At 54.8% G+C, this 26,870-nt stretch overlaps 10 protein-coding genes across 10 annotated transcripts; 6 read left to right on the top strand and 4 right to left on the bottom strand.

Annotated features, from left to right (window-relative positions):
- Positions 1–249: 249 nt before the first annotated feature.
- Positions 250–2,094, top strand: SPBR_06950 (DNA primase small subunit; the record flags this gene model as incomplete). The annotated part of the gene is made up of 2 exons (XM_040765206.1): positions 250–908; positions 987–2,094. The coding sequence occupies 2 exons, from the start codon at positions 250–252 to the stop codon at positions 2,092–2,094; spliced, it is 1,767 nt and encodes a 588-aa protein (XP_040617010.1).
- Positions 2,095–2,304: 210 nt separating this feature from the next.
- SPBR_07413 (glycoside hydrolase family 93) lies at positions 2,305–3,495 on the bottom strand (the record flags this gene model as incomplete). The annotated part of the gene is made up of 2 exons (XM_040765667.1): positions 2,305–2,902; positions 2,966–3,495. The coding sequence occupies 2 exons, from the start codon at positions 3,493–3,495 to the stop codon at positions 2,305–2,307; spliced, it is 1,128 nt and encodes a 375-aa protein (XP_040617009.1).
- A 297-nt stretch (positions 3,496–3,792) lies between these two features.
- SPBR_07270 (tRNA (guanine-N(1)-)-methyltransferase TRM10) lies at positions 3,793–5,172 on the bottom strand (the record flags this gene model as incomplete). Its single annotated transcript, XM_040765524.1, has 1 exon — positions 3,793–5,172. One exon carries the CDS (start codon positions 5,170–5,172, stop codon positions 3,793–3,795), a length of 1,380 nt encoding a protein of 459 aa, XP_040617008.1.
- Positions 5,173–5,582: 410 nt separating this feature from the next.
- Positions 5,583–8,490, top strand: SPBR_06559 (DNA mismatch repair protein MSH2; the record flags this gene model as incomplete). The annotated part of the gene is made up of 2 exons (XM_040764815.1): positions 5,583–5,606; positions 5,695–8,490. 2 exons carry the CDS (start codon positions 5,583–5,585, stop codon positions 8,488–8,490), a joined length of 2,820 nt encoding a protein of 939 aa, XP_040617007.1.
- A 693-nt stretch (positions 8,491–9,183) lies between these two features.
- Positions 9,184–10,017, bottom strand: SPBR_07734 (NADH:ubiquinone oxidoreductase 21.3kD subunit 21.3b; the record flags this gene model as incomplete). The annotated part of the gene is made up of 4 exons (XM_040765988.1): positions 9,184–9,284; positions 9,357–9,557; positions 9,629–9,748; positions 9,825–10,017. 4 exons carry the CDS (start codon positions 10,015–10,017, stop codon positions 9,184–9,186), a joined length of 615 nt encoding a protein of 204 aa, XP_040617006.1.
- Positions 10,018–11,420: 1,403 nt separating this feature from the next.
- SPBR_06904 (uncharacterized protein) lies at positions 11,421–13,366 on the top strand (the record flags this gene model as incomplete). Its single annotated transcript, XM_040765160.1, has 3 exons — positions 11,421–11,514; positions 11,586–13,192; positions 13,340–13,366. 3 exons carry the CDS (start codon positions 11,421–11,423, stop codon positions 13,364–13,366), a joined length of 1,728 nt encoding a protein of 575 aa, XP_040617005.1.
- An 803-nt stretch (positions 13,367–14,169) lies between these two features.
- Positions 14,170–16,074, top strand: SPBR_06923 (uncharacterized protein; the record flags this gene model as incomplete). Its single annotated transcript, XM_040765179.1, has 1 exon — positions 14,170–16,074. One exon carries the CDS (start codon positions 14,170–14,172, stop codon positions 16,072–16,074), a length of 1,905 nt encoding a protein of 634 aa, XP_040617004.1.
- A 3,211-nt stretch (positions 16,075–19,285) lies between these two features.
- Positions 19,286–21,769, top strand: SPBR_06664 (phosphoketolase; the record flags this gene model as incomplete). The annotated part of the gene is made up of 1 exon (XM_040764920.1): positions 19,286–21,769. The coding sequence occupies one exon, from the start codon at positions 19,286–19,288 to the stop codon at positions 21,767–21,769; it is 2,484 nt and encodes an 827-aa protein (XP_040617003.1).
- A 425-nt stretch (positions 21,770–22,194) lies between these two features.
- Positions 22,195–23,802, bottom strand: SPBR_07093 (uncharacterized protein; the record flags this gene model as incomplete). Its single annotated transcript, XM_040765347.1, has 3 exons — positions 22,195–23,427; positions 23,504–23,610; positions 23,712–23,802. 3 exons carry the CDS (start codon positions 23,800–23,802, stop codon positions 22,195–22,197), a joined length of 1,431 nt encoding a protein of 476 aa, XP_040617002.1.
- Positions 23,803–25,022: 1,220 nt separating this feature from the next.
- On the top strand, positions 25,023–25,639 carry SPBR_07872 (uncharacterized protein; the record flags this gene model as incomplete). The annotated part of the gene is made up of 2 exons (XM_040766126.1): positions 25,023–25,145; positions 25,193–25,639. The coding sequence occupies 2 exons, from the start codon at positions 25,023–25,025 to the stop codon at positions 25,637–25,639; spliced, it is 570 nt and encodes a 189-aa protein (XP_040617001.1).
- Between the last annotated feature and the right edge of the window lie 1,231 nt (positions 25,640–26,870).

The raw sequence follows: 26,870 nt of genomic DNA, 5'->3' as shown, positions 1-26,870 counted from the left end.
GAGCGCAGCGCGATTCGTTCAAATTGGCTGGCGGGGCGAAACGGCTTAACGCGTCGACGCGTCTTTCCCTAAATTTAGTAAATACATGGGCACCAAAGCAACAGGAAGGAACGATGTGCGCCTTCTGCACTGGTTTATTCCCAAGCCTTGTTATTCTAAAATCCAGACTGAAATCCGATTTGACTATCAGCTACGACGTACTGCACACCACTCAGTCTTTCACAAGAAGAGCCTTGTAACACGTTCACAATGCCGCACGCAGTATCAGATCCACCCTCTCCTTCTCAGGACGACGCCGCCATGGCCGAGAACGCCTCCCCCAACACAATCGAGGCCGAGTCGCCACCAACAGCCAATGCCAACGTAGGCGATGAGGCCGTGCCCGTTAAGGTCGAGCAGGCCTCAAGTCCGCCCTGGGTTGCTGGCGATGACGACGACGACGACATCGACGTGGAGATGACCGAGGAGAGTGCCGTGCCAGCTGCTGCCGTGGCGATCAAGACAGAGGATGGCCCGGCAGAGGGCGTTCTTGCGGCGACCACTGCGATCAAGACAGAAGATGCATCAGCAGCAGTCGTGGTAAAGACAGAGGAGTCAGAGAAGGCAGCTCTCATCACGGACACCGTGCCTGTCAACTTGGAAGATATGTTTGACGACATGGACGACGACGAGTTCTCTGGCAAATCCGCCGAAGATGCGCTCGCGACGACATCGGACCTATTGTCTCTCCGTGCGTCTGACCCAGAGGTTATGCGTAGTTTCTACCAGCGCCTGTTCCCCTGGCGATACCTCTTCCAGTGGCTCAACCATAGCCCGACGCCGACCAACGATTTTGCCCACCGCGAGTTTGCGTTTACGCTTCAGAACGAAGCGTATCTCCGTTACCAGGCGTTCCCGACGTCTGACCTGTATGTGAAATCCGCTACAAGATGGACCAAAGAAAGGCAAGATTCTGAAATGAACGCTGGCTAACTGCGACTTTGCAGTCTTCGCAAGGACGTCCTACGCCTCTTGCCCTCGCGTTTCGAAATTGGACCTGTCTACACTACCAACCCAGTGGACCGCAAGGCGCTTAGCAACGCATCGGCGTTCAAGCCTCTTGCCAAGGAGCTGTGCTTTGACATCGATTTGACAGACTACGACGACATCCGGACATGCTGCGACAAGACCACAATATGTATCCGCTGCTGGCAGTTCATTACCATGGCAGTGCGTGTCATTGACGTGGCGCTGCGCGACGACTTCGGGTTCCAGCACATTGTGTGGATCTACTCCGGTCGTCGTGGTGCGCACGCTTGGGTCTGTGACAAGCGGGCACGCACACTCGACGACCAGAGGCGCCGCGCCATTGTTGGCTACCTGGAAGTGCTGCGCGGCGGCAGCCAGGGTGGCAAGCGTGTCAATGTACGCCGGCCACTGCACCCGCACCTGTCGCGAAGTCTTAATGTGCTGCGCACGCACTTCCAGGAAGACGTGCTGCGCGACCAGGATCCCTGGGCTACGGCGGAGAACGCGGAGAAGCTGCTAGGTCTGCTGTCGGACCGCAACTTGGCGGACGCGCTGCGGCGGAAGTGGGATTCGTCACCGGGTCGGTCGTCAACGGCTAAATGGGCCGACATTGACGCTGTAGCCAAGACGGGCAGCGTCAAGGGGCTGGACATGAAGCAGCTGCTGGAGAACAAGCAGGACATTGTGCTCGAGTACACGTATCCCCGGCTGGATGTCAACGTCAGTAAGAAGCTCAACCATTTGCTCAAGAGTCCGTTCGTTGTGCACCCCGGCACAGGACGGGTGTGCGTGCCAATCGACGTGGACCGGTTGGAGGAGTTTGACCCGCTTGGGGTTCCGACAGTGCAGCAACTGCTGCAGGAGATCGATTCGTACCAGAAAAACGGTACCGGTGCCAGCGGAAGCGACGAGGAGCCGTCACAAGGTAACAATGGTGACGAGAAGAAGCTGCAAGACTGGGAGAAGACCAGTTTGCGGCCGTACATTGAGCAGTTCCGCTCATTTGTGCTGGCACTGATGCGGGACGAGAAGGACGTCGTTAGGGTCAAGCGGGAGCGGGATGGGGCGACGAGCATGGAATTTTGATTGATTGAATTCACCATCCGTCTTAGGGCTTTGTTATGAAAGGCATTGTTTCGTTGGTTTATTTCTCGTGTTTCGCACTACGAGTGTCATGTAATGATTTTGGGCTTTCTTCCGTGGAAACGAGGCACGGCGACCATACATTGTTCTTTTGAAAAGAATGCTTTTGTTTCCTCCAGCTTTTATTTCTTGTGTCATGCCCCAACCTGGTATTTATTTCCGTCCTAACACTCTTCCTAGGTCCACGATACTCAAGCTCACGGCATTTGTCGAGCTCGGCGGTAGCTTCCCGGCACCCATGATCAGCACCTTTGCCGGATCGTTCTGCAGCACCCGCAGCGTGCGTGTGTATGCCGCGGGCTGTGCGACATTGTGCATCTCCCACTTGGTCTCGTCGCCGAGTGCACTATTGCTGAAGACCTGGGAATGGCTGTAGGCGCTGACAAGGATGGTGCCGTTGATGCCGCCGTACGGAGTCCAAGTCACGTATGGCGAGCTGGTCGGCCGCGTGCTGCCCACAACAAGAGGGTGCTCTTTGGCCGCAAAAAACGCTCGAGGATCGGCTGCTATACGATAGTACACCGGAAAGCCGCCCGGAGCACCGCCGTATTCGTACGTCAGCAAGTACTGGTTGTTTGGCAGCAACACAACGGTCGACATGCCCGGGCGCAATTTGTAGTCGGTGTACGCGATATCGTCGACAGTGGCGTCCCACGTGAGCAGGTCCGTCGACGTCTGGTGCACGAGTTTTTGGCCGTGCTTGGGGTCACGCTGGTCGGAGTAGTAGAGGATAATCTGGGATTGGTAGTATCTGTGAGGATGTCAGTTGATCGAACAAATGCGACTGCGGTATTTTATATTCACGCTTCTTTACATAAGGAACGGCTCCCACACTGGCGTCTGCCCATTGTCCGGATGTGCCTTGCCCCCGGCGGCAACGTGGCTCACAAACGTCCACGAATGGCCGTGGTCAGTGCTTGCATAGACATCAATCTGCGTGCGGCTCAAGTCCGTCGGGATGCTGTTCCCGACGCACAAAATCGTGCCGGCCTTGAAATGGCCAACGTCGGCCGGCAGCTCGTACAGAAAAGGCTGGTATCGCAGTCCCCAGCCATTCGTCTGGTCGGTGACATGCGAGATCTCGGACCAACTGCTGCCGTTGTCGACGGACTGGTAGATGGGGAAGTGGACGGCCGGCGGCTCCGGCGAGTAGTTCTCCCAGGTAGCCAGCAGGGTGCCGTCACGCAATTCGACTGTACGTGGATAAAGCACACGCGGGTCGGTATACGTGCTCGGTGGCGTGAAGATGACCTTGTTGGCAAATGTAGTAATGGGCGACGAAGCGGCTGCTGCCAGGACAGCGAGGCCAGCCGTTGATAACAGAAGAGATGCTATTGGACTCATCCTGACAGTTTGGTATCCTCAACAGTGTTGGCCAGCGGATTGGCATCCAGCTTGGATGTGAAAACGCAAGCGCAGGTGGTGTCTTTCATCATCAATATAAATGCCCATAGAAGGGCCTCTTTAGCCGTGATGACGAACCACCAGCCAAGAAGGCTTCTCTGGCGGATATATAGCAGTGATATCCCGTGTCCGCATTTTGTCCCAAATGCCTCTTGAATTGTTGTCACGTGGCGACGTAAACTCGTCTTATATATGCTGTGCTGTAATAATGTACGTTAGATATTCAGGTACTCCGTACTATGCGACGCTCTTTGTGGCCTCCGTAGCTTGTGGCTCTGCAGCCGCGCTGTTGTCCTGCATGCCCATTTCACTGTCATCGGCCTCCTTCGCCTCGCCTTCCTCTGCCTCCTCATCGTCGCCATCTTCTCCTTGCTCCTCTTCGGCCCCTGCATCGCCCTCTTCCGCGCTCTTCTCGCTGGTGTCTCCTTTTTCACCCTTCAAATGACCGCCCTTGCGCTTCGGAATCACGTTGGAGAATGCTGTTGCCCAGTCACCTGTCTCCAGCCAACTGAGCATGATCTCCACAACGTGGTTCGTTGTCAGCACCTTTCGGCTGGCCATGACCATGTAGTCGCCGATGGGCAGTTTGGCCGTACGGACGCCGTGTTCCCTCGCGCGTTTGTAGCAGAGGCCCTTTTCGCGGTTTTTGTCGACGATGCCGCCGATAACGTAGCTCGTGTTTGGCTCAAGCCGGGTCAGCGTGTAGGGAGAGTCAGATGTCAGGTAGACGACAGAGGGGCCGTCCGACGGAGTGATCTCCTTGTCCGCTTCCTTTTCCTCGGCCGTCTTGCCTGCCATTTTCTCGCCTCTCTCATCGTCGCGCTTCAGCGCTTCGTCTCCTTCCTTGGCTTCGAGAACGTCCACGACCGTCCCTCCGTTCTCCCCCTGCATGTCCATGTCAGCCTGCTTTGCAGCCGCCACAAAGTCGTCGGCGAGAAAGTGCACATGGTTCCATCGCTTGTGCTGGTTTGCCAGCAGCGTCTCGTAGCGCGTCTGTAGCTTGCCGCCCCAGGAGCTCACGTAAATTCGCGCACACCGCGCCGCCGTGCGGTTTGCCGCGTACGAGCGTGTGATCTGGCTCGACAGCGAGATCTGTTCCGTCTCGCGCATGTAGGACTCAAAGGCACAGTCAAAGATGAGACTGACAGGTACCAGTGTGTGCTCTTTGGGCGCGGCTGTCGCAGGTGCAGCAGCGCATCCGTCTGCGCCCTCGCCGCCCGCTGCCTTGGCCGCCTTCTTCTTTTCCGCCTTGATCACCCGCTTTTCTTTCCGCCGCCGCTTACGGTCGTCTCGCATATCCTCCCACTTTTGTTGCCGCTTGAGTTTCTTTTGTGCGTTCTTCGACAGTAATGTACCCGGGGTCTCTAGCGTGCCTAGTGCTCCAGAGGCTGCCAATGCTGTTCGAGGACCCTCAGCCGCAGGTCCAGTGCCGTCCTCGCCTCCATTCTCGGTGTCACCTGCGCTCGCGAGCTCGGTTGGTCTCGATGCATCGACCTCGTTATTTTGACCAGGAAGCTGTGCGTCGCCGTTTTCCGAGGCCAATTTCAACGCCGTGGCCTGAACTGGGCCACCTTCGCTTGCGAAAAGCCCCGGTGCTGGTGGATCTTCGATGTCCATGTCGTCTGTACAATCCATTGTGGTTTGGTGATGTGAAGTAACTTTTGCTACGTCAATTGAAGTCGTCTGCCTTTCTTTTTTTCTTCTAGATAAAAAAGTGGGGTTATCCAACTGCTTGAAGCCTTGCCTCCTTGGTCGCACGACGCTCCTGCCCGCACTGTAATCGGATCCTAGCACACTGGTCCCTTCCCGGTTGGGCTAGCGCCCCTCCACGTTCAGCGTCGCCAACGCGTTAATGGGATTTCTTGACGCGTCTCCTGGCAAATCCAATCTACTTGTATCGTCACCTCCACTACGCTGCACTGCATCTCCAGCCCAGCATCGTGCTAGCAGAACCGATTACCTTTCATAGTCCCAGCGGTGTCGTGGGCCGTTTCGTTTCTGCACGTAGGCACATTCCATCCGCCACAATGTCTTCCCGGCCGGAGCTCAAGGTACTACTCGTCATTCGTCAACTTCTCTACTGCTTTTCCTTCTTTTCTTCGCCACCTATTCGCTGCCCGTGCTAATCACCACCACCAGGTTGATGACGAGCATGGCTTCATTCGCTACTTCAAGTCCCTCCCGGTTATCGACGATGACACCATCCGCATCTTCGACCGCGGTGACTGGTACACTGCCCATGGCGACAATGCCAACTTCATCGCCCGTACGGTCTACAAGACGACCTCCGTCGTGCGCCAGCTCGGCCGCAACGACCACACCGGCCTGCCCTCTGTAACTATGACCGTTACCGTCTTCCGGCAGTTCCTGCGTGAGGCGCTGTTTAAGCTTGGCAAGCGCATCGAGATCTACGCCAGTTCCGGCGGCCGCATGAACTGGAAAATCGTCAAGCAAGCTTCGCCGGGCAACCTGCAGGACGTCGAGGACGACTTGGGCCAGTTCGACAACGCGCCTATGATCCTGGCCGTCAAGCTGTCTGCCCGCGCCAACGAGGCCCGCACCGTCGGTGTCTGCTTTGCTGACGCCACCGTGCGCGAGTTGGGGGTCAGCGAGTTCCTCGACAACGACCTGTACTCCAATTTTGAGGCCCTGCTAATCCAGCTCGGTGTCCGCGAGTGTATCGTGCAGGCTGATCGCCCCGACAAAGATGGCAGCAAAGCCGGCCGTGACCCAGAGCTGGCCAAGTTGAGGCAGGTCATCGATAACTGTGGCATCGCCATTGCCGAGCGGTCGCTGGCTGAGTTCGCCACCAAGGACATTGAGCAGGACCTGGCCCGTCTGCTCAAGGACGAGCGGGCGTCTATGGTGCTCCCGCAGTCCGAGCTCAAGCTGGCCCTAGGCTCTGCTGCGGCGTTGGTCCGGTATCTGGGCGTGCTGCACGACCCGTCCAATTTCGGACAGTACCAACTGTACCAGCACGACCTGTCGCAGTTCATGAAGCTCGACGCCTCGGCCGTCAAAGCCCTCAACCTGATGCCGGGCCCACGCGACGGCTCCAAGACCATGAGCCTGTTTGGCCTGCTCAACCACTGCAAAACACCATTAGGTGGCCGTTTATTGGCACAGTGGCTCAAACAGCCGCTGATGAACAAGGAGGAGATTGAGACGCGCCAGCAGCTGGTCGAGGCCTTTGTCACCGACACCGAGCTGCGCCAGACCATGCAGGAGGAACACCTGCGCGCTGTGCCCGACCTCTACCGCCTCGCAAAACGTTTCCAGCGAGGCAAAGCGACGCTGGAGGATGTCGTCCGTGCTTACCAAGTCGTCATCCGCCTGCCCGGCTTCCTCGGCACCCTCGAGGGCGTCATGGACGAGGCCTACCGTGTACCACTCGACGCTTCCTACACGACGAAGCTCCGTACGCTCTGCGATAGCCTCTCAAAGCTGCAGGAGATGGTCGAGACAACGGTGGACCTGGACGCACTCGACAACCACGAGTTCATCATCAAGCCCGAGTTCGACGACAGCCTGCGCATCATCCGCAAGAAGCTCGATCGTCTGCGCCTGGATATGGACCGCGCTTTCGCCGAGGCTGCCCGCGACCTCAACCAGGAACGCGACAAGAAGATATTTTTGGAGAACCACAAGGTACACGGTTGGTGCATGCGTTTGACACGCACCGAGGCCGGCTGCATCCGCAACAACTCGCACTACCAGGAGTGCTCGACGCAGAAGAACGGCGTCTACTTTACCACGAAGCAGCTGCAGACTCTGCGCCGCGAGTTTGACCAGCTGTCGCACAACTACAACCGTACACAAAGCAGCCTCGTGAGCGAGGTCGTCGGCGTTGCCGCCTCGTACAGCCCTGTGCTCGAGCGTCTGGCTGCTGTGTTGGGCCACCTCGACGTGATCGTGTCGTTGGCCCACTGCGCCGTGCACGCCCCCATTGCCTACGTGCGCCCAACGATCCACCCGCGCGGCGAGGGTCGTACTGTACTGCGCGAGGCGCGTCATCCCTGTCTTGAGATGCAAGACGACGTGCAATTTATCACCAACGATGTGACACTCGACCGCGGCGACTCGTCGTTCTTGATCATTACCGGACCCAACATGGGCGGCAAGTCGACATACATTCGCCAGATCGGCGTTATTGCCCTCATGGCCCAGATCGGCTGCTTCGTGCCCTGTGCTGAGGCCGAGCTGACTCTATTTGACTCGGTGCTTGCACGTGTCGGTGCCAGCGATTCGCAACTCAAGGGCGTGTCGACGTTCATGGCTGAGATGCTTGAGACGGCCAATATTCTCAAGTCGGCCACCGCCGAATCGCTCATCATCATCGACGAGCTGGGCCGCGGTACGTCGACGTACGACGGTTTCGGCTTGGCCTGGGCCATTTCGGAACACATTGTGCGTGAGATTGGCTGCTTTGCCCTGTTCGCCACGCACTTCCACGAGCTCACTGCGCTCGCCGACAAGTACCCGCAAGTAACAAACCTGCACGTCACTGCCCATATTAGCGGGACACAGGGCGAAGGAAAGCATAAGGAAAACGAGAAACGCGAGGTCACACTGCTCTACAAAGTTGAGCCCGGCGTCTGTGACCAGAGCTTCGGTATCCACGTGGCCGAGTTGGTGCGCTTCCCCGACAAAGTTGTGCGCATGGCCAAGCGTAAGGCCGACGAGCTTGAGGACTTTACGACTAAGCACGACGAGGCTTCGCTGCTGGGTACGCACTACAGCAAAGAGGACGTCGAGCAAGGCAGCGCGCTGCTGAAGGACCTGCTGGTGCAGTGGAAGGAGCAGGTCCGGGCGAGTGGCGGCGACGGCAGCAGCGCCCCAAGCAAGGAAGAGATGGTGGCCAAACTTCGAGAGCTCGTCGCAGCCGACGAGAAGCTGCTGGCAAACCCGTTTTTCCAGTCGATCAAGGCTTTGTAAAAGGGCTTCGTGACCCGTACGACGGTGTTCATTTTCTTTGTTTCCTTCTCTGTTCTGTTCCAAAGAGCGACATATAATGATGGGATGGTATCAAATTTCTTCCGTTTTTCTGGCTTTCAGGTTGTACAAACATAATTGCACTGTATTCTCTACGTGGGACAAAAATAGGACATAATTCGAAAAAAAAAAAATAGCTTCTTATTTTACTGTTTATTTCATGGATGACACTGCCAACGCCACAACAGAGTCAGCAAAAGAACGGAAAAGTATGGTCAAGAAACAGTGTGCCAGAAAGGAAGAGTGTGCAGGTGTACATCAGGAAAGAACAATGTAATTTAGGAATAGTATAATCACAATTGTCCAGGGACAAGTTCATAAACAGCCTCTGAAGCTAAGATATCATCATAGTAACCTGGCTCGGGGGTGGTGTTCGAAGGTTGTCAAGACGAACGATGGAAAAAAACAGGGTGAACATACCAAACACAAAAGGCACGGCACACCGTCGTGCTGCTCTCTGCCGATCAGTCGTATGCATCGCACCGGACTGCATATATATACAAATAAAAACCACAGAAAGATTGTATCGATTGTGTGGTGCATGATTGTTGGGGAATCGCCATGGGTCGTTAGCCGGCGTGTAGCCGTAAACCGGCCCATCTTCATTCGGGTCTGGTTCGTCCGCTTCGCCTTCGTTTATGCGGCGTTCGGGTCAGCTGAGACCGTTTTGATCTCATAGCCATATTTCTCCTTCAGGCGGTCGGCACGCAGCTCGTCGTAGTTGGGCGAGTGGATCACTGTCAATCAGGTCAGCATGTAATTCCACGCCGATCGGCCGTTCCCTTTTTTATCTGTACCGGGGAACTTACTGCCACCGCGACCGTCACCGAGCTGTGCGATCGTCTCCTCGCCGGGCCGCCTCCGGTTCTTGCGCAGGTACTCTTTCCGCTCGAAGCGGTCCTCATCCGTTTCCTTGGCCCAGCCAGTCAGCTTGCCACCCGTAAAGTCAAATACACCGAGGACAACGGCCGTGAGCGCGCCCATGCCAATTATCCGTGGCATCCTGCCAGCTACAAAAGTCTGTTAGAAAGTGAGAGACGACCAATCGAGACCGTGGCAGAGATGTCGAAAGGGGGCTTACTAGACAAGCCGAACACGGAACCGGCCAGGAAACCGCTCACGGCTGTGTTGTAAGCATCATTCTTTTGGCGCAAGTTGGCCATAGCCGTCCGCGAAAACTCGAAAACACCACCGACCGCAGCTGCGGAGAGAATTGTTAGCTAAAAGGTGTTCCCCTAGAAAACGCTCATTGAGCCGGAAACAACGCCCTGACATACCAAACGACGCTACAACACCACCCGTGCGTGTGAAAACACCCCAAGCACCGACATTGCGCTTCTGCAGCGAGTTCTGGATCGCAGACAGGAACAGCCCGGCACCACCCACCACCGCAGTGCCCTTGATGCCAGCGTACAGGGCGTCCTGTGGGCGGTAAACGTCACGGTCGCCGTCGCCGTGGCCGGACGTCATTCTTTCGGTGTGTCTGAGCCTGCTCCACTGCAGCTCAGATCTAGATGCGTGTTTTGTAGGGGGGACGGATGGGGGAAGGCGGATTGGATGGAGAGAAAGAAGCTCGCTTTAGAAACGCAGGGCGAGAGAAATATCACCAGTGGGAAACTTCGGCTGTCTGGTTTTGGGCCCTCCCAAATGATTCGTGGGGCTTCTGATTGGTCAGAAGGTGACAAGCAATATGTATACACGTGATATGATTACTCATAACTTTATTGCACCCCTGTAACGGGAATTTAGGTGTCGCCACCTGACCTGGGCGACCCCAGTAGTCCCCATAGGCAAGCGCGACAGCCTACAGGCGATAATGCGAGCTATGACAGCAAGGCTGCGTCAGCTCTTGCCCAATTTCGGCGTTGCAGTTTCACGGAAGGCGCATCCAACCAACAACGACGATTGAACAAAACAGGCAGCTACTCAACATCCCTTCGTTTGCTTCAAACATACGGCAGTATATCACGATATATCCCAGTTCATGCGGCATCTATATTCATCCATACGCGACTCCGGCGTCCGAACTCCCCTTGTCGTAAGCTGCTGCAGCTAGCCGCCCTCACCGGATCGCTACCTTTGGCGCGTGGCAACAGCATCGTTTTCGTACATCGTTTTCGTCCATCAGCCGTCATCTTCCCGATTGCAGCTTAAGCGCAGCCCAAACAGCCGGCTCGCTGGCTCAGTGACCTCTCGTGCACGTCCGGCAACACCTCGCGTGTGACAAAGGTCACCTGTGAGCTCAGTGTCCGTCACCAGGGGCGGTTGTATCTGCTCGCCGGCAGTATCCGACCCTCGCCAGGCAGCCGAATAAAAATTGCCCGCACGCCGAAGGGGCGACAGGCGCTCTCTACCATCGCCGCGGAACAAAACGTCGTTTTTGCGATTTACGGCTGCCTGCAGCAGTGCCCGCTAGCCTTTTGGCCCGTCCCATGTGTACAGCACCCTTTGTGCCTGTCCTCCAGAAGGTATGATATGTTCTCTGAATATCCCAGCCGTGGGCTTTCCACGTCATCAGCACACATAGTGTCTTTTGTTTGTTTGCTACCTGCTTGTCTTTGATATGCCCATTGCATGGCGTTCTGTTCCCTTCCTTTGCCACCTTTTTTGTCCTTTATCTTGCTCACTGGTGTTGTTCGCGTCCTCGTCCATGTCGTTGCCTTCCTGATGTATCAACATAAACAATGCACTCTGCTTCTCCTCTACCATGTGCCACCACGGCTCCTTGCATGATCCCCATACGCACTTCTCTACCACGCCAAGCACCATCCTCCTCCGTTCCCACAATGGTCTTTCCAGAGACTGCAAAGCTGGTTTTCTTCGCGAGGAAGGTTCACGGCGGTAAGAAGAAACGGACACTAATACGCGCAGTCATGAATCCTCCTGCCTATCCGGGGACCCGGTCTCGTGGCCCCGTGCCGCTTCCCCTTGTTGAGGAGACATCCCATATAGACTTGGGTCAACCAGGTGCGTGACACGCCGTGCAGAGCGAAATTTATTTTGTTTGGTTATACGTCTCATGAACTAATACCGCGTAGGTCGCCTGGCACCACGATGGCTTCAGGATTTTGTTTCTGGCGAGCTCGAAGCTGGCCTCAACGCCGGCGCTACCTTTCAAGATATAGGCTGTGCGAGTGACGCTTTTCGCCGAGAGGAAGCCAGGAAGCAGGGCGGTATCTACTATGACGATGCCACACCTCCTATCATGCGTCACGAGCTTCTTCTAAAAGGACACCAAAGCTTTCAGGGAGAGCCGTCATCAAGCCAGCCTCTACTCCGCGCCGACGGGAACGTGTGCTACGAAGTTCTTGCATGTGTCTGCCAGAACTGCCGGTATCACTTTACATTTTATATTGACAGGACGCAAAATCAGTCGTGCGGTACCACTCGTGGCAATAACAGCAACAACACCGACCCGTTTCACCATCTCGTTCATGTGCTCACTGAGAAGAGCGCACCGAGGCCGATCGACATCAAGTTTTACCCGTTCCATGGCAGGGGCACGTACACCTGCTCCTCGAAAAAGTGCTCGTTCAAGCTCATAGTAGAAATTTCGAGCCCTCGCCTCAGCGACCATCTCCTGGACTATTTGACCGACCACGACGGCATACGCAATCGCCTCAAACGAGCCATGGAAGATGAGCCCGAACGGTTCGCAGATGTCGCCAACGTCACGCCTAATGCGCTGGCGTATCTCAGAGCCTACTTGCGGGACATCGTTGAAGGCAGGAGCGAGAAGAACCCAGACGGCTCAGAGATCGAACGGAAAATTGATCAAAGAAACAAGAAGTTTTTTATTCAGTTCGGCAACGGGCCCGAAGCCGCTGAACTGCTCACATATCTTGGGTTTGAGGAGATCATCAACGAAGACAGCCGGGCGTGGAAGGTGCCTTGCCCAGCAATCACACGGCCAACCCGCCCCGGATCGCAGCTTGCATTTTACCAGGACGTTAAAAGTGAAGTCGAGACCATCATTGGCAAAGACAGTCAAAACATGAAGCCAAATGCCGCGATCAGTTTCATCACCAATGCCCTTGATATTGACGACTTTGCGACTTCAGACTATGGCTACAACGAGTATCGCATCTCGGATTACGCAGATCTTGGCCTGCTTCCTCGCATGCACGAAAGGTACTTCTGGTATGCCTTTACGTGTCAGAGCCAGACAAATCCACGGATGAAAGACGACTACTTTCTCTGTTTGAAGCGTCTCGCTCAGGGTCGGAATAACGAGGACCTTGAGCTTCGTATACAGTCCTTCGACTCGATACGCACAGCCCAACCTAAGGATTCATTGCCGGCAGGATCAGAGGAGGACGATATCCGCCTTGCGACCGAGCGGTCTCTTCAAGACACCCAAACGACAGTAGTTTCGCACCAACTGTCAAACACCGACAAAGTAATCCAGGCATACAACTACTTTGGCCTGGAAGAAGGCCAGAGGAGCGACGATGAGGTTCTGGCCAAATTTTTGTCAAACTCAGATGCCTACCCATCACAGAAATCCAACTTTCGAGAAAAGCTCCTACTCATTGCCCGTCATACACAAAGTCTGAATCTTCAAAAAATGGCGGTGGAGGATATGTCATACGAAGAAGCTCTTAACTACCTCGGCGTGCAAAATGACACAGACGCGAGTTATATGGTCAGCATAGCTCAGTATAATATTGCTGTAAGTTTTTTGGTGTTTTTTACCTCTGTCTCCCTCTTTGATTTATTCGCTCATTTTACTTTTACCTGTTCGTCATATTTTGTTACTAAACTGCTTTGTACCTCTAGTCCAACGAAAAAGACCGCGATCTCGTCGCTGCAGCACTGAGACAGATCAGCAAAGAACGTGGCGACGACCCTCTTCTCGCATCAGCCGCGCAGGACTTTCTCAATGGAGACAAGGGCCGTTCTTCTGTCGACCTCTCCAGTCGTACAGTTACCGCTATGTCTGATACGGACCTGATCTTTGATCCATCACTGCCCACAGGCTTGGAAAACATTAGGAACACTTGCTACTTGAACAGCATTTTGCAATATTTTAATACGGTGAAACCAGTGCACGAGATCCTTGACAACTTTGACGAGTTGGGCCTACCAGGCACGGAGGATAGCCTTCAAAATCGCCGAATTGACCCAGGATCTGCTCACCTAGAAAGAGGCGAGGCATATGCCGGTCGACAATGTTTGTTACCTTTCTTCAGGCCACCTTTTATCCCTTGTTAAGTTGAGGTGTGCTAACATCAACACCACACAGTCGTCGAACAGTTGTCCTCATTGTTCGACAAAATGCAACAGTCGGATAAAGTGTACGAGGTGCCAACACAGCGCCTCGCAATTGCGGCACTGAAGAACTCGGCCAGACTTTTATCAGACGGAAAGCAGTTACTCACCAAAAATGGCGATGCAGAAAATCACTCGTTGTCGTTTGACCTCGCGAATACAGAGAGGACAAACTCGCCTGCCCCACCACTCCCCCGTCGCCATGCTGCAGCGGTTTCCGGATCACCCCAAAATAATTCCTTGCATGCCAACTCCCCTGCATCCCCGAAAGCTGCTGCCGCCGTCCTTGCGTCTGATGCCGACTCGAGCAGTATCAGGAGCTCACAGACACTCGTTGATCAGAGTGAGACCATGATAGAGAACAAGGCCGAGACCCAGGGCCAGAGCCGGCGTGAAAGTCGGCGTATATCTACGGCAGACGATGGTTGGCAAAGCATCCCGCCTGTGAGCGACAGTATGGAAGAATTACAGGAGGAGGATGCTGCCGCCAGCGATATGCCCATAGTGGTGCACGCCGAGCAGGTGGAAGATAAGAACGCATCAGCCTCATGCGAGGTGACGATGAGTGATACCGGGGTCGAAACGGCGATGAACAGTGACGGATCTGCACCGTTCACAACCTCTGACAGCCAACTTCAGCAGACCGTTCCTGGGGCTATCCAGACTGTGTTCGATCCACCGCCGGTAGCCGAAGCCTCCGTGGAATCGATCATCGAGTGCGCGCTGGAGGATACCAGCGTTAAAGGAACTGACCAGCAGGACGTCGAAGAAGTCATGGGCAACATCATCAGCCATTTGCGTGCATCCGTGAAGGCGACAGGTGAAGATGTCGCCACGGGCGTGCAACGTGATCCGATCACCGACACTTTTTTCTGGACAAGTGCAACGTATAGCCGGTCCGACCGCAACGGATCCTACAACCGTCAGGTTGCGCCAAACCGCTGGGTGACAGCGTTTCCTGCGGAAGACAAGAAGATCGGTTTGCTGCAGGCACTTAGCAACAGCTTCCAGCGCGAATTCATCACTCAGGGCACTTGGTACGAGCGGTTCACATCGATCGTGGGCTTGCCGCCAATCTTACACATTCACATTCAGCGTTCCAAAGGAGATGGTACAAAAAACAAGAGTTTAGTCGACATCCCTCAGGCCCTGCATCTGGACCAGTTCATGGACTGTGACGAGGGATCCGATCTGTTTAACAGACGTCGCCACGCGTGGAATATCCAGGAACGGATTCGGTCGTTGAAGGGCCCCAACGGCGAAAATCCTTATATTAGTTTCCTACCGGATGCCGTGGGCAAGGCTGCTGCGTACACTGACATGATTGTCAACGAGCACCTGCACCAACACGCGGAGAAGAAGAACACCCACGATGACCTCGAAAGGGCGGGCGCGTCTTCCGATAACGAGTTCGACAGTGATGACGGGGATTATGATATGATCGATGACGATGTCAAAGAGCTGTTGCGCGAGAACGACGTCGTTTTCGAGCTCTCCGCAGTCCTTTCAGGCCGAGGCCAGGAAATAGAGACACAACTGGACACAAACCTTGACCAGAGATGGAGCAACGAGGCAACTAAACAGTTCCTAGACGGAGCGCGCCACCTAACCAGAGAAGATGTTCAGAACAGCTGGGCGCAGCAGGATAGTGTGCTTCATTGCAACGACATCATGCGCAATGTGCAACAAATACGGGCAGAGTATGAGCAAGAATTGGAAGGACTTTTTGCCGACCTGAAGGCGCCGCAAAACAAGTATCTACTGCATGCGGTCATCTGCCACTCTGGAAACACTGGAAAAGCCGGCCACTACTGGGTGTGGATTTACGACTTTGAGCGGGGCCTGTGGCGCAAGTATAATGACAAGGCTGTCAAGGAATTTGCAAACACGGATGTCGTCATGGCCGAACTGTCCAACGGAGGCGAACCCTACTACCTGGCATACGTGCGAGCATCGGATGTCGAAAAGTATGTGGGAGTTTCTCTCCGGAAAGAGCGCTCACCGTCACCGGCCGTACCTCCGGCTCCACCACGACCGCAGCCCCGGTTGCTGCCGACGATTCCCGAGGCGACACCGGCACCGCCAGGAAGCAATTCCGAGCCACACCGTCTCATAACGCCCCCGCAGGAAGAAGGCGAGCCTGAAGACCCATCAATCGGCGGCTTCGATGGCCAGAGCGATGGCAAAACACTTCAACAGCAGGCTCTTGTACAGGTTCGCGCATCAACGCCAATTAGCGATGGACAGACGAAGTAGGATAGCCTGCCTGCCAAGAAAACTGTGTAGAACGCAACCAACCCTCAGTATAATGTGAAAGGCGTCGAGCCACAGCGCGCGGCCGGAGAATGTATACTTTACCATGTCCCTATCACCAAAATGCGAAGCAGGATCTTGCTAACCAGAAATCTGCAGCTCTTCCACGAAAGCAGAAAAAAAGCTCCCTACGAAAGGCCCAGGTGTGCTTGAAAAAGTTCCTACCCCATCGGAAAACCAGCAGAGACAAAAAGCAAGACTAGACCTAGACCAATACCCGAGGAGCGAACCACGAACGACACATACCCAGTACATTATCCATAGATACTATTGTCCAAAACCGCAGCCTGCATCGATAGCGAAATAGATTGCGTAACAAGAAGCTCCTTTGGTGACTGTCGGCGAAATGAAGGCGCGAGCGCCGATACTATTAACAGACGCGACCGTGATACTCTCCACATGATGAGTCGCCCAGTATCTGGGGCGCCCTGAGCTTGGCAGATGCGGGTTACCAATGTTCTTCCGTGCCATTGCGAATATAGAAGCACGGCGTACGTTGGAGCAGGAACAGTACGGCGCACGGAAACATCGGAGCGTGGGTGGCCGTTGGAGACATATGTGTGGCCAAACTCACTCTCACTAGTGGCTGCCCCGCCGTTGAACATTTTTACTAATTTGCGGTATTGGCCTGGCTCCGAGGTACACCAAGTTCCATTCTTTCCCAGGCGCATTATTGTGCTGGCATCTTTGTGTGTTCTATGCTTTGCTTTTTGTGCCGTCTTAAAGTTTGTCGTTCAGAGCCTTGAAAGCGGGAGATGGCGCGCCCATTCGAGACGGAGGCTTACTCAGGGGCACGGGCAGCCACTTTGTTTCTCCGTTTCTTTGTTGTTTTGTTATTCCTCACGTCGAGCTGGCTGGCTGCCACACTCGATAGGCCGACTGATTGGCAAATTACGCCTCAGCCACCAAGCATTGGATGTCACCACGCAAAGTGAGGGCGCTGGACCAGCACAAGATGTGCCTGGCCTGCCAGCCTCCTGCATGTCGCCTTGCTTAACCCCCACTCTGATGCGTCCCAAACTTACCACATCTCAATCGGCCCATCAGACAGACCACTTGAAAGACCACACCACGCCAGCCGCGCATCTGGGCCGTGGCCTATTAATTTGTCGTCCCTTATCCTGGCAGTGGCAGACTCTCCTACATACCACACCACACTTCGTATCGCTTTAATCGGACCATTCTGCTCTGCGTCTCATCGTCTCCTTTCTCGGCCTTTCCTTTTGACAGGCCTGGCATGCGTCTAGACCGGCCAGTTGGCTCCAAAAGGACCATTTCTCGGTCGCAGCCGAGAGCGTTCTTTCGGCCAGGTCCTTCCCGAATTACAACTGGACGGGACCACTGCTGTCTGGAAATGTGACCACATGATACGATGCATTGCCTGAGCTTCGCTATCGATTTGAGCGTGGGACACCTGTGCATTGAGTATGAGAGATGCAAAGAGAAGAGAGACAAAGTCGAAGACGAAATTTCACGGGCCTAGAAGATCACGGAATACGTAAACGACGTGGTCTCCGGGGCCCTCCGTCGTCGGTAAGGCATGATGTGCACGTTGCGTGTCTGCTCCCGAGACGACCAGCAGGACTGCGCCGCGATTGTCTCTGTGTCCGCGACTGCAATTCCGGTCGACCAGAAAGGGCCCTTCACCTGATCGATGGCTTTCTGCAACGTGAGGAGGAGACGGACTCTGATAAGATCGAGCGACGTCTGAACAGTATGTTGTGCAACATACGGTCGGAAAGACCGGCCATTCGCTTGTTGCCCCTCCTCTTCCCACCATCTCGCTCCTTTTCGTACACGCATGATGCCAACACGCGCGAGCCATGCAAGTTTCTTGAATCTATGATGCCCCTTGCCCCTGTAAGAAACCCCACTTTTCGACCTTCTCCAACGTCTTTGCAATATATTCCACGCAGTACGACTTATGTGTGTGCGACAGAGCTCTGTGGAGAAAGTTCAGCTTTACATTCACTTTGTACCGTCTCAATTCCGTTGTTTCTAGATATTGTGTGTGCTCGAAACGGTTTTATGGCGCCTGCCCAGAAATACGTTCGAAGGCGCTGAAAGAAACGGGTGCCTGGCTTGCGCCTTCCTCTTTCTGTCCCAGTTACTCAGCGGCCCGCGCCAACATCCTCAGACCTGAGCTCTCCTCTTGCATTGTCCCTGGTGGGAAGGAACGAGCAGCTCTCCCAACGGCCATAAATTAAGGCTCTCTAGCGAGCAATGTCTCTGTCAGTCGCCAATGCCTGGCCCACCTGGCAATCTCTATGGTGCCTAGCGAGTTCGACTGGAACGTGCTGTCTCATATGTCTTGAGCATTACCAGGCGATAGTGTCTTTTGCCCGCCGGTTTTGCGGACAAAGGCGCTGTACTCCAAAAAGTAGGACCGCAGGTGCAAGGCCATGGCGAGCATGAGAGACACACAGGAGCAACGTTATAAAGAAGAAGAAACTACGCAGCACAGGTAACAGGGCGCGACAGTATTGAGGATGGCATGTATCTCCAAGTAGTCTGATACATGCCTACGAAGTAGCTAGTGCTCCCGAATAGGTCCACTTCTCCTCTTACTGGATGCGGTGCAGAAGCTGGTACGGTCTGGCAGGGAAGCAGCTTCCTCTAACGCCCTTGTAGCCCGGTCTCTCCTTCCGTCACTTACACACACCACGTGTTGCTAGTGCGCCAGCTACAAGGCATCGAGCTGTCGCCGCTTCCGTAGCTTCCCCAAAGTGGGTAGCAACTGCTGTCTCTGACATCAGCTTGTTTGTGTCCTTCCTCGTAATAATGGCAAGAGCTCTTCCCCTCCCTCGCCTCCTCCTCGCCTTCCGTGTCAGCGTATATTAAGACAAGTTCCTCGCCCTTCGTCTACTTTCCGTCTCTTTTTCTTTTTGTTGATTTCGTCTTCCAGGCTTCTCTTCCTCTTTCAATTGAGCCCAGACACGCAATCGACTCTTCATCCGCTCTCCTCGACCTCCTCACGAGTGTCGTCAGGAGACCAATAGACATTACGTCACTCTACTCCTCACAACGTCCGTTTCGTCCAATTTGTACGTTCACACAATGCATCTGAAATTTGACTCTTTTTCTGGGTTTGAAAGCTTCCTTTCGAATGAAATCTTCAGATGACGTCACTAACACCGATTGCGCCAGACCGATCATGGTTTCGACAGATCTGACGATCAAGGTCGACACGGAGGCCATCCGCCCCTTTGGTCCTGCCCGGTCGACCGTCTCTGGCAAGCCCCTCAGCCCCGAGCAGATCAAGCAGTATGATGACTTCTTCTCTGCGAGTCTCTATTTGTCGCTCGGCATGATCTACCTGCGCAGCAATCCCTTGCTGCGCGAGCCTCTCAAGATCAATCAGGTCAAGGCCCGTCTTTTGGGCCACTTTGGCTCCGCCCCCGGCCAGATTTTCACATACATGCACTTCAACCGCCTGATCAAGAAGTACGACTTGGATGCCTTCTTTGTGTCCGGCCCCGGCCACGGCGCCCCTGCCGTGCTGTCCCAGGCCTACCTCGAGGGCACCTACTCCGAAGTCTACCCCGAAAAGTCTGAGGACCCCGAGGGTATGCAGAAGTTTTTCAAGTACTTCTCCTTCCCCGGCGGCGTTGGCTCGCACGCCACACCCGAGACTCCGGGCAGCATCCACGAGGGTGGTGAGTTGGGCTATTCCATCTCGCATGCCTACGGCACCGTCTTCGACCACCCGAACCTCATCGCCCTCACCATGGTCGGTGACGGCGAGGCTGAGACTGGTCCCTTGGCCACTTCGTGGCACAGCAACAAGTTCCTCAACCCCATCACGGACGGCGCCGTGCTGCCCGTGCTGCACCTGAACGGCTACAAGATCAACAACCCCACCGTGCTGGCCCGTATCAGCCACGAGGAGCTCGAGTCGCTCTTCATCGGCTACGGCTACAAGCCGTACTTTGTCGAGGGCGACGAGGTGGAGTCCATGCACCAGGCCATGGCTGCCACACTCGAACAGTGCGTCCTCGACATCCGCTCCATCCAAGAGGAGGCCCGCAGCACGGGCGTCGCCAAACGTGCCCGGTGGCCCATGGTCATCCTGCGCACGCCCAAGGGCTGGACTGGCCCGCGCAAGATCGACGAGCACTACCTCGCCGGTTTCTGGCGCGCCCACCAGGTCCCCATCACGGACGTGCGCGAGAACCCCAAGCACCTCGAGATTCTCGAGAAGTGGATGCGCAGCTACGAGCCAGAACGCCTGTTCGGCAAGGAGGGCCGCATCAGCGGCGAGCTCCGCGACGCCATTTGCCCCAAGGGCAACCGCCGCATGAGTGCCAACCCCGTGGCCAACGGCGGCATCCTCAAGAAGCCGCTCAATTTGCCCGCATTCCGCGACTACGCTGCCAAGGTCGACAAGCCCGGTGCCACGCGCGACGGTAGTATGGCCCGGCTGTCCACGTTCCTGCGCGATGTGATCGCTGCCAACCAGACCAACTTCCGCTTGTTCGGCCCTGACGAGACCGAGTCCAACAAACTGGCCGGTGTCTATGCGAGTGGCAAGAAGGCCTGGCTGGCCGACTACTTCGAGGAGGACAAGGACGGTGGCAACCTGGCCCACGCTGGACGCGTCATGGAGATCCTGTCGGAGCACACGGTCGAGGGCTGGCTCGAGGGCTACGTTCTCAGTGGCCGCCACGGCCTGCTCAACAGCTATGAGCCCTTCATCCATGTCATCGACTCCATGGTCAACCAGCACTGCAAGTGGATCGAGAAGTGTCTTGAGGTCGAGTGGCGCGTCAAGGTGGCGTCGCTCAACATCCTGCTGACCGCCGTCGTCTGGCGCCAGGATCACAACGGCTTCACGCACCAGGATCCCGGCTTCCTCGACGTCGTGGCCAACAAGAGCCCCGAGGTCGTGCGCATCTACCTCCCACCGGACGGCAACTGTCTTTTGTCGGTCATGGACCACTGCCTGCGCTCTTCCAACTATGTCAACGTTGTTGTGTCCGACAAGCAGGAGCACCTGCAGTTTCTTTCCATGGAGGCGGCTGTCGAGCACTGCAGCAAGGGCATCGGTATCTGGCCCGACTTCAGCACCGACGCCGGCGAGGAACCTGACCTCGTCATGGCATCGTGCGGTGACATCAGCACGCATGAAGCGCTGGCCGCCGTCGATCTGCTGCTCAACCACTTCCCTGAGCTCAAGATTCGCTTCGTCAATGTCGTGGATCTTTTTAAGCTTATTAGTCATGTTGACCACCCGCACGGTCTGACGGACCGGGAATTCAAGGCGCTGTTCACGGATGACAAGCCCATCATCTTCAACTTCCACTCGTACCCATGGCTGGTGCACCGCCTTACCTACAAGCGCCCTGGCTCCCACAACATACACGTGCGTGGCTACAATGAAAAGGGCAACATCGACACGCCGCTGGAACTGGCCATCCGCAACCAGACGGACCGCTTTAGCCTGGCTATCGATGCCATTGACCGCATGCCGCATCTGCACAACCGCGGGGCGGCGGCGCGCCAGGAGCTCCTCAACAATCAGATTTCCGCTCGCAATGAGGCTTTTGAGACCGGCGCCGACCCTGCCATCTGGACCAACTGGACTTGGCCGCGCAACACGTCGCTATGGAACAAGACGGTGACCAAGCTGTCCAACTAAGACGGGGGGGCGAACGAAAGAGACATAGCCTTTGTAAAAAACTACAAAGGGTAGTGGGAATGGCGTCCATCTTGACTGCTCGTTGCTTGTATCTTGTTTTGCTCTATCCTCTCTTATTTACACATTACATTCGAGTCCTACACGAACGGATCAAACTGATCAATTTGAGTTTAAAACGCCTCATATAATGAAGTATTTTATCGTCTCTTAAGTGTCAAATTGAAATGACGGGTTTACAGCATATAAATAATAATAAATAAAAGTAAAAAATCGTAAGCTCCCCCCTTCTAAATAATTTGGAAGCGCCATTTGATACCTGAAAGCATTAATATTCCATTTCCAGGCCTGTATCTCATTCCATCCTCCTCCACGCCCATCTTTCGTCAGTCAGATCTCGTAGACTGTCACCTGTTCGTCACAAAAACTCAGATTGAATATGGCGGCGGTGGGTCGGCTTCATCACTGTTGCCGCCAGCGTGGGAGCGCTGCTGGACACTCGGCCGGTCGGGGTCGACGTTCCAGACCTGGGCGCCCGAAGCCACCACGGGCTGCTGTTCCGACTGTGGCGGTTGAGCCGGGTTAAATGCGCCGCTATTGATGTCATTACTACCACTACCACCACCACCACCAATGGGCCGGTCTGGATCGGCCGAGTAGGCCGCAGCACCTGTCGCTCCGGCACGGCGCTGCTGCTGAAGCGCATCCAGATTGTCGAGCGCCAGCTCGAGGAATGCCTTCTTATTGTGCCACGTCTGCTGACTGTCGGCAAAGGACGCCACCATCGCACCGGCGGCTTTGGATGAAGGCGCTGCAACGGCCTCCTGGCCCGGCGGCGGGTCGGTGATTTTGGTGACTAGGTAGGCCGTGGAGGCTTCAGCGACGCCGTAGATGAGCACGCCGACGAGGGGCACGCGCAGCAGTACGTAGAAACCGGCGCCAAAACCAAATAAAATACCCTCGCGGCTGCGGAACCAGTTGCGCTTCTGGTTTGCCGAGAAGTGGACACGCGAGAAGTAGGGGCCCAGCAGCTCACGCATGAGGCTGCGCTGGCCGTAGTAGGTCTGGAGAAAGACGACCAAGTAGCGGCGGGGCAGGAAAAGGCCAGAGCCGAAAATGAGCGCCGCAGGACCCAGGCCAACGGCACGGCGGAAGGTGTAGAAGCTGGTGGCGGGCAGCACGAAGCGGCCCACAATCGGCACGTAGGACAGCGCAAAGATGGCGAGGGAGACGGCAGCCTTGCGCCCGAAACGCCACAGGAAGCGAGCCACGCCCCTTTTCCCAGGGCTCAGCATGCCCAGCTTCGATTCAATGGCAGCCGACGACGACGAAGCGGTGTTTGTCGGGCGGTGATTTCTGCTGACCGGATCATATGCGCGGAGGTTTTCGTAGTAGCGGTGACGGGGATCGACGAGGGCGACGGCGGCTTCGTCGCGGGCGTGCTTCTGGGCGTAGGTGTAGTCGACCCAGTGCAGCGACTGCATAAAGAGTTCGTCCATGGCAGGTGTAATGTGGCGCATGAGGGTCATGAGGAAGAGGGGGACCTGCAAGACATAGTCCTGGAGGAAGCGCAGGCCGTCGTAGAGCGCATCGTCCCAGGTGGCAATGTCGAGGCGGACGACGAAGGAGAGGAACCAGAGCGAGATCTTGAGGAGGACAATCTGGAGAGAGAATTGGAGTCAGCTCACAAAAGGTCGGTAGGTACGCGTGTGCTGCCAAAACATGGACGAAACGAACCGGGATCTCAATTAGAATGCGAATGGCGATGCCGCAGGCAACAGCAATGGCCGCTTGGCGGTAGTGTTGGGTTGTCCAGAGATTCGGATTCTGCAGGGCACGCTGGGCTATGGAGCAGTCAGTAAGTTTTTTCTCGCGCTTCTTCTTTCTCACCTGAAGCTTTCTTTTCTTTTTCTCTCTTGTTTCTTTTATTTGCCAAATTTCGTACCTCCGACAAATGTCAGTTGGGCGCCTCGCAGGATGGCATTCGCATCGAATCGCGAAAAGTCCAGGAGCTCCTCCTTGGTGGGCGGTGGCATGGTGGCGGAGATAGAGGATGCGCTTCGGAGAGCGGTGCTGCGCTGTAGATCGCAGAGAAAATGGTATGTCGGCGGACGTCTGCCGCGAGAGGAGGTTGCGATAATAAATGGAGGATTGCAGGAAAAGAAGAGAGGCAGATGGTAATTACATGGCAAAGAGCTCCTGCCATACAGAATAAAGGCACAGCCTGCTAGTTTGCCCGCCACAGTAGCAGCTTTGCGTCATAGCTGAGGCACAATTGGCAGGCGCGGGTGCTAGAGTGGGGCAGCAGCACAAAGAGCTCTGTCTGAAATAAATCAAAGGAAGGAGCGAGTAGGCCCCAACCAGAGTAACAGAACCATTGGATCGTAGCAATTTATGAATTGGCTTACATCTTGATATCAAAATATGGTCATATGTAGGAGACATACGGACATACAGAGCAGGTCTCGCAAATTCATGCATGCGGGGCGTCCAATGCCACGTGCCAACAGTTCAGGAGCCAGGAACCGGCGTGTAAAGCATACGCAAGTCGCCAGGGGGGAAACCAAGGCTCTCTCGATATGGCTGTATGTGTAGGGCCCATGTTTATTTTTCCGTGCAGTTTTATAATGCCTAGAGTAAAGCTCAACTTACGGACTACTTGGTACAGAATCCTCCACACCAGAATTCGGCGTGTTACCTGGTGGACCCACTTTGTACGGACGGCTGAAATACTCTCTACGCATCCCAATTAGGAAAGTACAGACCCGATATACAACTCCCCGTAACATCAGACGAGCACTTACACGGAGGCTCTGCACGCCGAGACCTGTTGGGGCCTCGAACAATGTCGTATCTCGAGGGTACTGGGGTGTACTGTACTTGTTTTTATTTCGCGGTGCTGCTTCGTTTTGGCGCCTCTTCATAGTCATCCTCCCGAGTTTTGTGGGCAAAGATGAGTTTGTGTAATTCGTATATGGCCTCTTTTTCCATCATTAAATCGCGTGCTGTCTCCAGAGCTACTTTTATGAAACCAGTCTTATTCCCTATATAGCTTTCTTTCCTTCTTTTGACAACCTGCTCTGGACCCTCACACTGGAACTCTTCAACCATTATATTTTATGTTAATATCTCGTCCCACCTGCTGACACCTTCTCCTCTCGTCCTATCCCTCAACCATGCCTCCCAAAAGCTGGATTCGCCTTCAAGACAAAAGATGAACTAAGATCCGTTTCTTGAAACTACGAGCGAGATAACCATGGCCGGCCAAGTCAGCTCAGCCGCCGACGTGCAAAGCCAAGAACCAAAGGCAGAACAAGACCAAGGCAAGCCCGTTGGTCCACCATACCGCCATGACGACGAGGACTTGGCCAACCCGATTGTATATTGTCTAGGATCGTCTCATCGTCTCGACCGCCATCCCACAAGATTACCAACGACTTCAACTCCGCCGGTGACATTGACTGGTACGGTACAGCATATATGCTGGCCAACTGTACGTTACAGCTCATCTCTGGTAAGCTGTGTGGGTTTGGCATTGACTCCTGGGCCCAGGCACCAAATACAACTATGGCCGTCGCCGTCGGCGCGTCGCTCATGTTCTTTGGCCAGCAGCTCTTGGGTACCATCTTCACGTCGATCGGCCAGAATGAAGCTCGACAACCAGCTGACGCATCGCCTCGACGCCATTTCCGGCCTGTTGTTGACGCCGCAGCAGAACCAAACACGGGTGCCACCGAAGCGTGCAAGCTTGTGCCCGCCGCCAATCGACCTGCGGCCCTCGCCGCTTACAACGATTCCCTGTGTGTGGTCTTCCGCGTTGGCCTGATACTGGCCAGTATTTCCATCCTGGGTGCTCGCGCCATGGCCTGGTGAACTGTTAAAACGGACGTATCGTGATACAGAGGGAGAGAGTAAAGCATAGAACGACACAGCGTGATGGAAGCACTGGTGCGTATTTATGACAACCAGTGCTTCCTCTCTGATCTTGTTTTTGTTTCTGTTGTTCAATTTGTTTTCGTTCTTTCTTTTCTGTTCCTTTCTTATATTATGTATATGGTACTAGATTTCTCGTCTTTCCTTTAATTTTGCCATAATTTCAAAAGTCCATCTCCGTTTGTTTATTTACTCTTTGTTTCCCTAGAGGCTACCAAAATGCCGCCAGTCAAAGTGCAACCCCCCCTGAGAAAAACACAATAACACCTTAATGAACGAACAGCTTCCATCGCTTTCTCACCAACTTAGCTGTCGACACATGTTAGCGGCTTTAGTGCGACAACAAGCCTCCATCCAAGCGTTAGAAAACGCGAGTCTTCGCTTCTGTATGCCAGCCGCTCTCCCCGCTTGACTTGGAGCACCGTAGCTCTGAAATTGAAGATGCTGAAGGGCTAGAACGCTGTACCCGAGGCGCGTCGCGTGATGACTTTTAGCGTGTCTTAAAACGCATCGTTGTGAAATGACCTGCCGCCCGCCGTCAGTCCCTCACCGCCCATCATCAATCGCTCTTTCTTCGTTCCTTAGAGGGGATCCAGATCAGTTGCCCCTGTTTCCCGCCCCTTCCCCCGTCGTCGCTTCCTCTGTTGTATCTTTGAACTTTGACTTATCATTCCATTTTCCGTCCGTTGCTCCTTCCCTCTCTCTCACATAATCGGACGACTTTTATCTGCCTGGTTTCAACTTGGCCTGCGCGCTGTGCATCACGGAGCAGGTCTGTCGTGTTCGAAACAGCATCGACTCGGCAATTTTTATTGTCCAAATCTCCATTTCACTGGAGCCTTGCCTATTTTGCTGCTTTTTTTGCTGGGACGCGGGTCCTTTTCGATTCGTTGAGGGTCGTGCACCTACCAGGCAATTGCCAAATTAACCGGGGGTTCTGACCTGCGTTTCGCTCTTTCCTTCTTTTCGTCTCGTCCTTCTTGCCTTGCAACGTCCAAACACAACAACGGAAGGCGCCACCCCAATCTCAACCCAAACCATACGAGTTAACTCGCGGTTCCGATTCGGTGCTTAATATTCTGTTCTTTTTCGCCATCTCAAATCCAAAATCCAAATTTGCCCTCGTTGGTCTTCCCCTTCAAGCCGTTCCGACCTCCCCTGCCAACCGTTC

The sequence above is a fragment of the Sporothrix brasiliensis genome (genome assembly GCF_000820605.1).
Source record: "Sporothrix brasiliensis 5110 chromosome Unknown Cont20, whole genome shotgun sequence".
Lineage (NCBI taxonomy): Eukaryota > Fungi > Ascomycota > Sordariomycetes > Ophiostomatales > Ophiostomataceae > Sporothrix > Sporothrix brasiliensis.
Note: the sequence above shows the minus strand (reverse complement) of the source record. Positions and strands in the feature narration are given on the sequence as shown.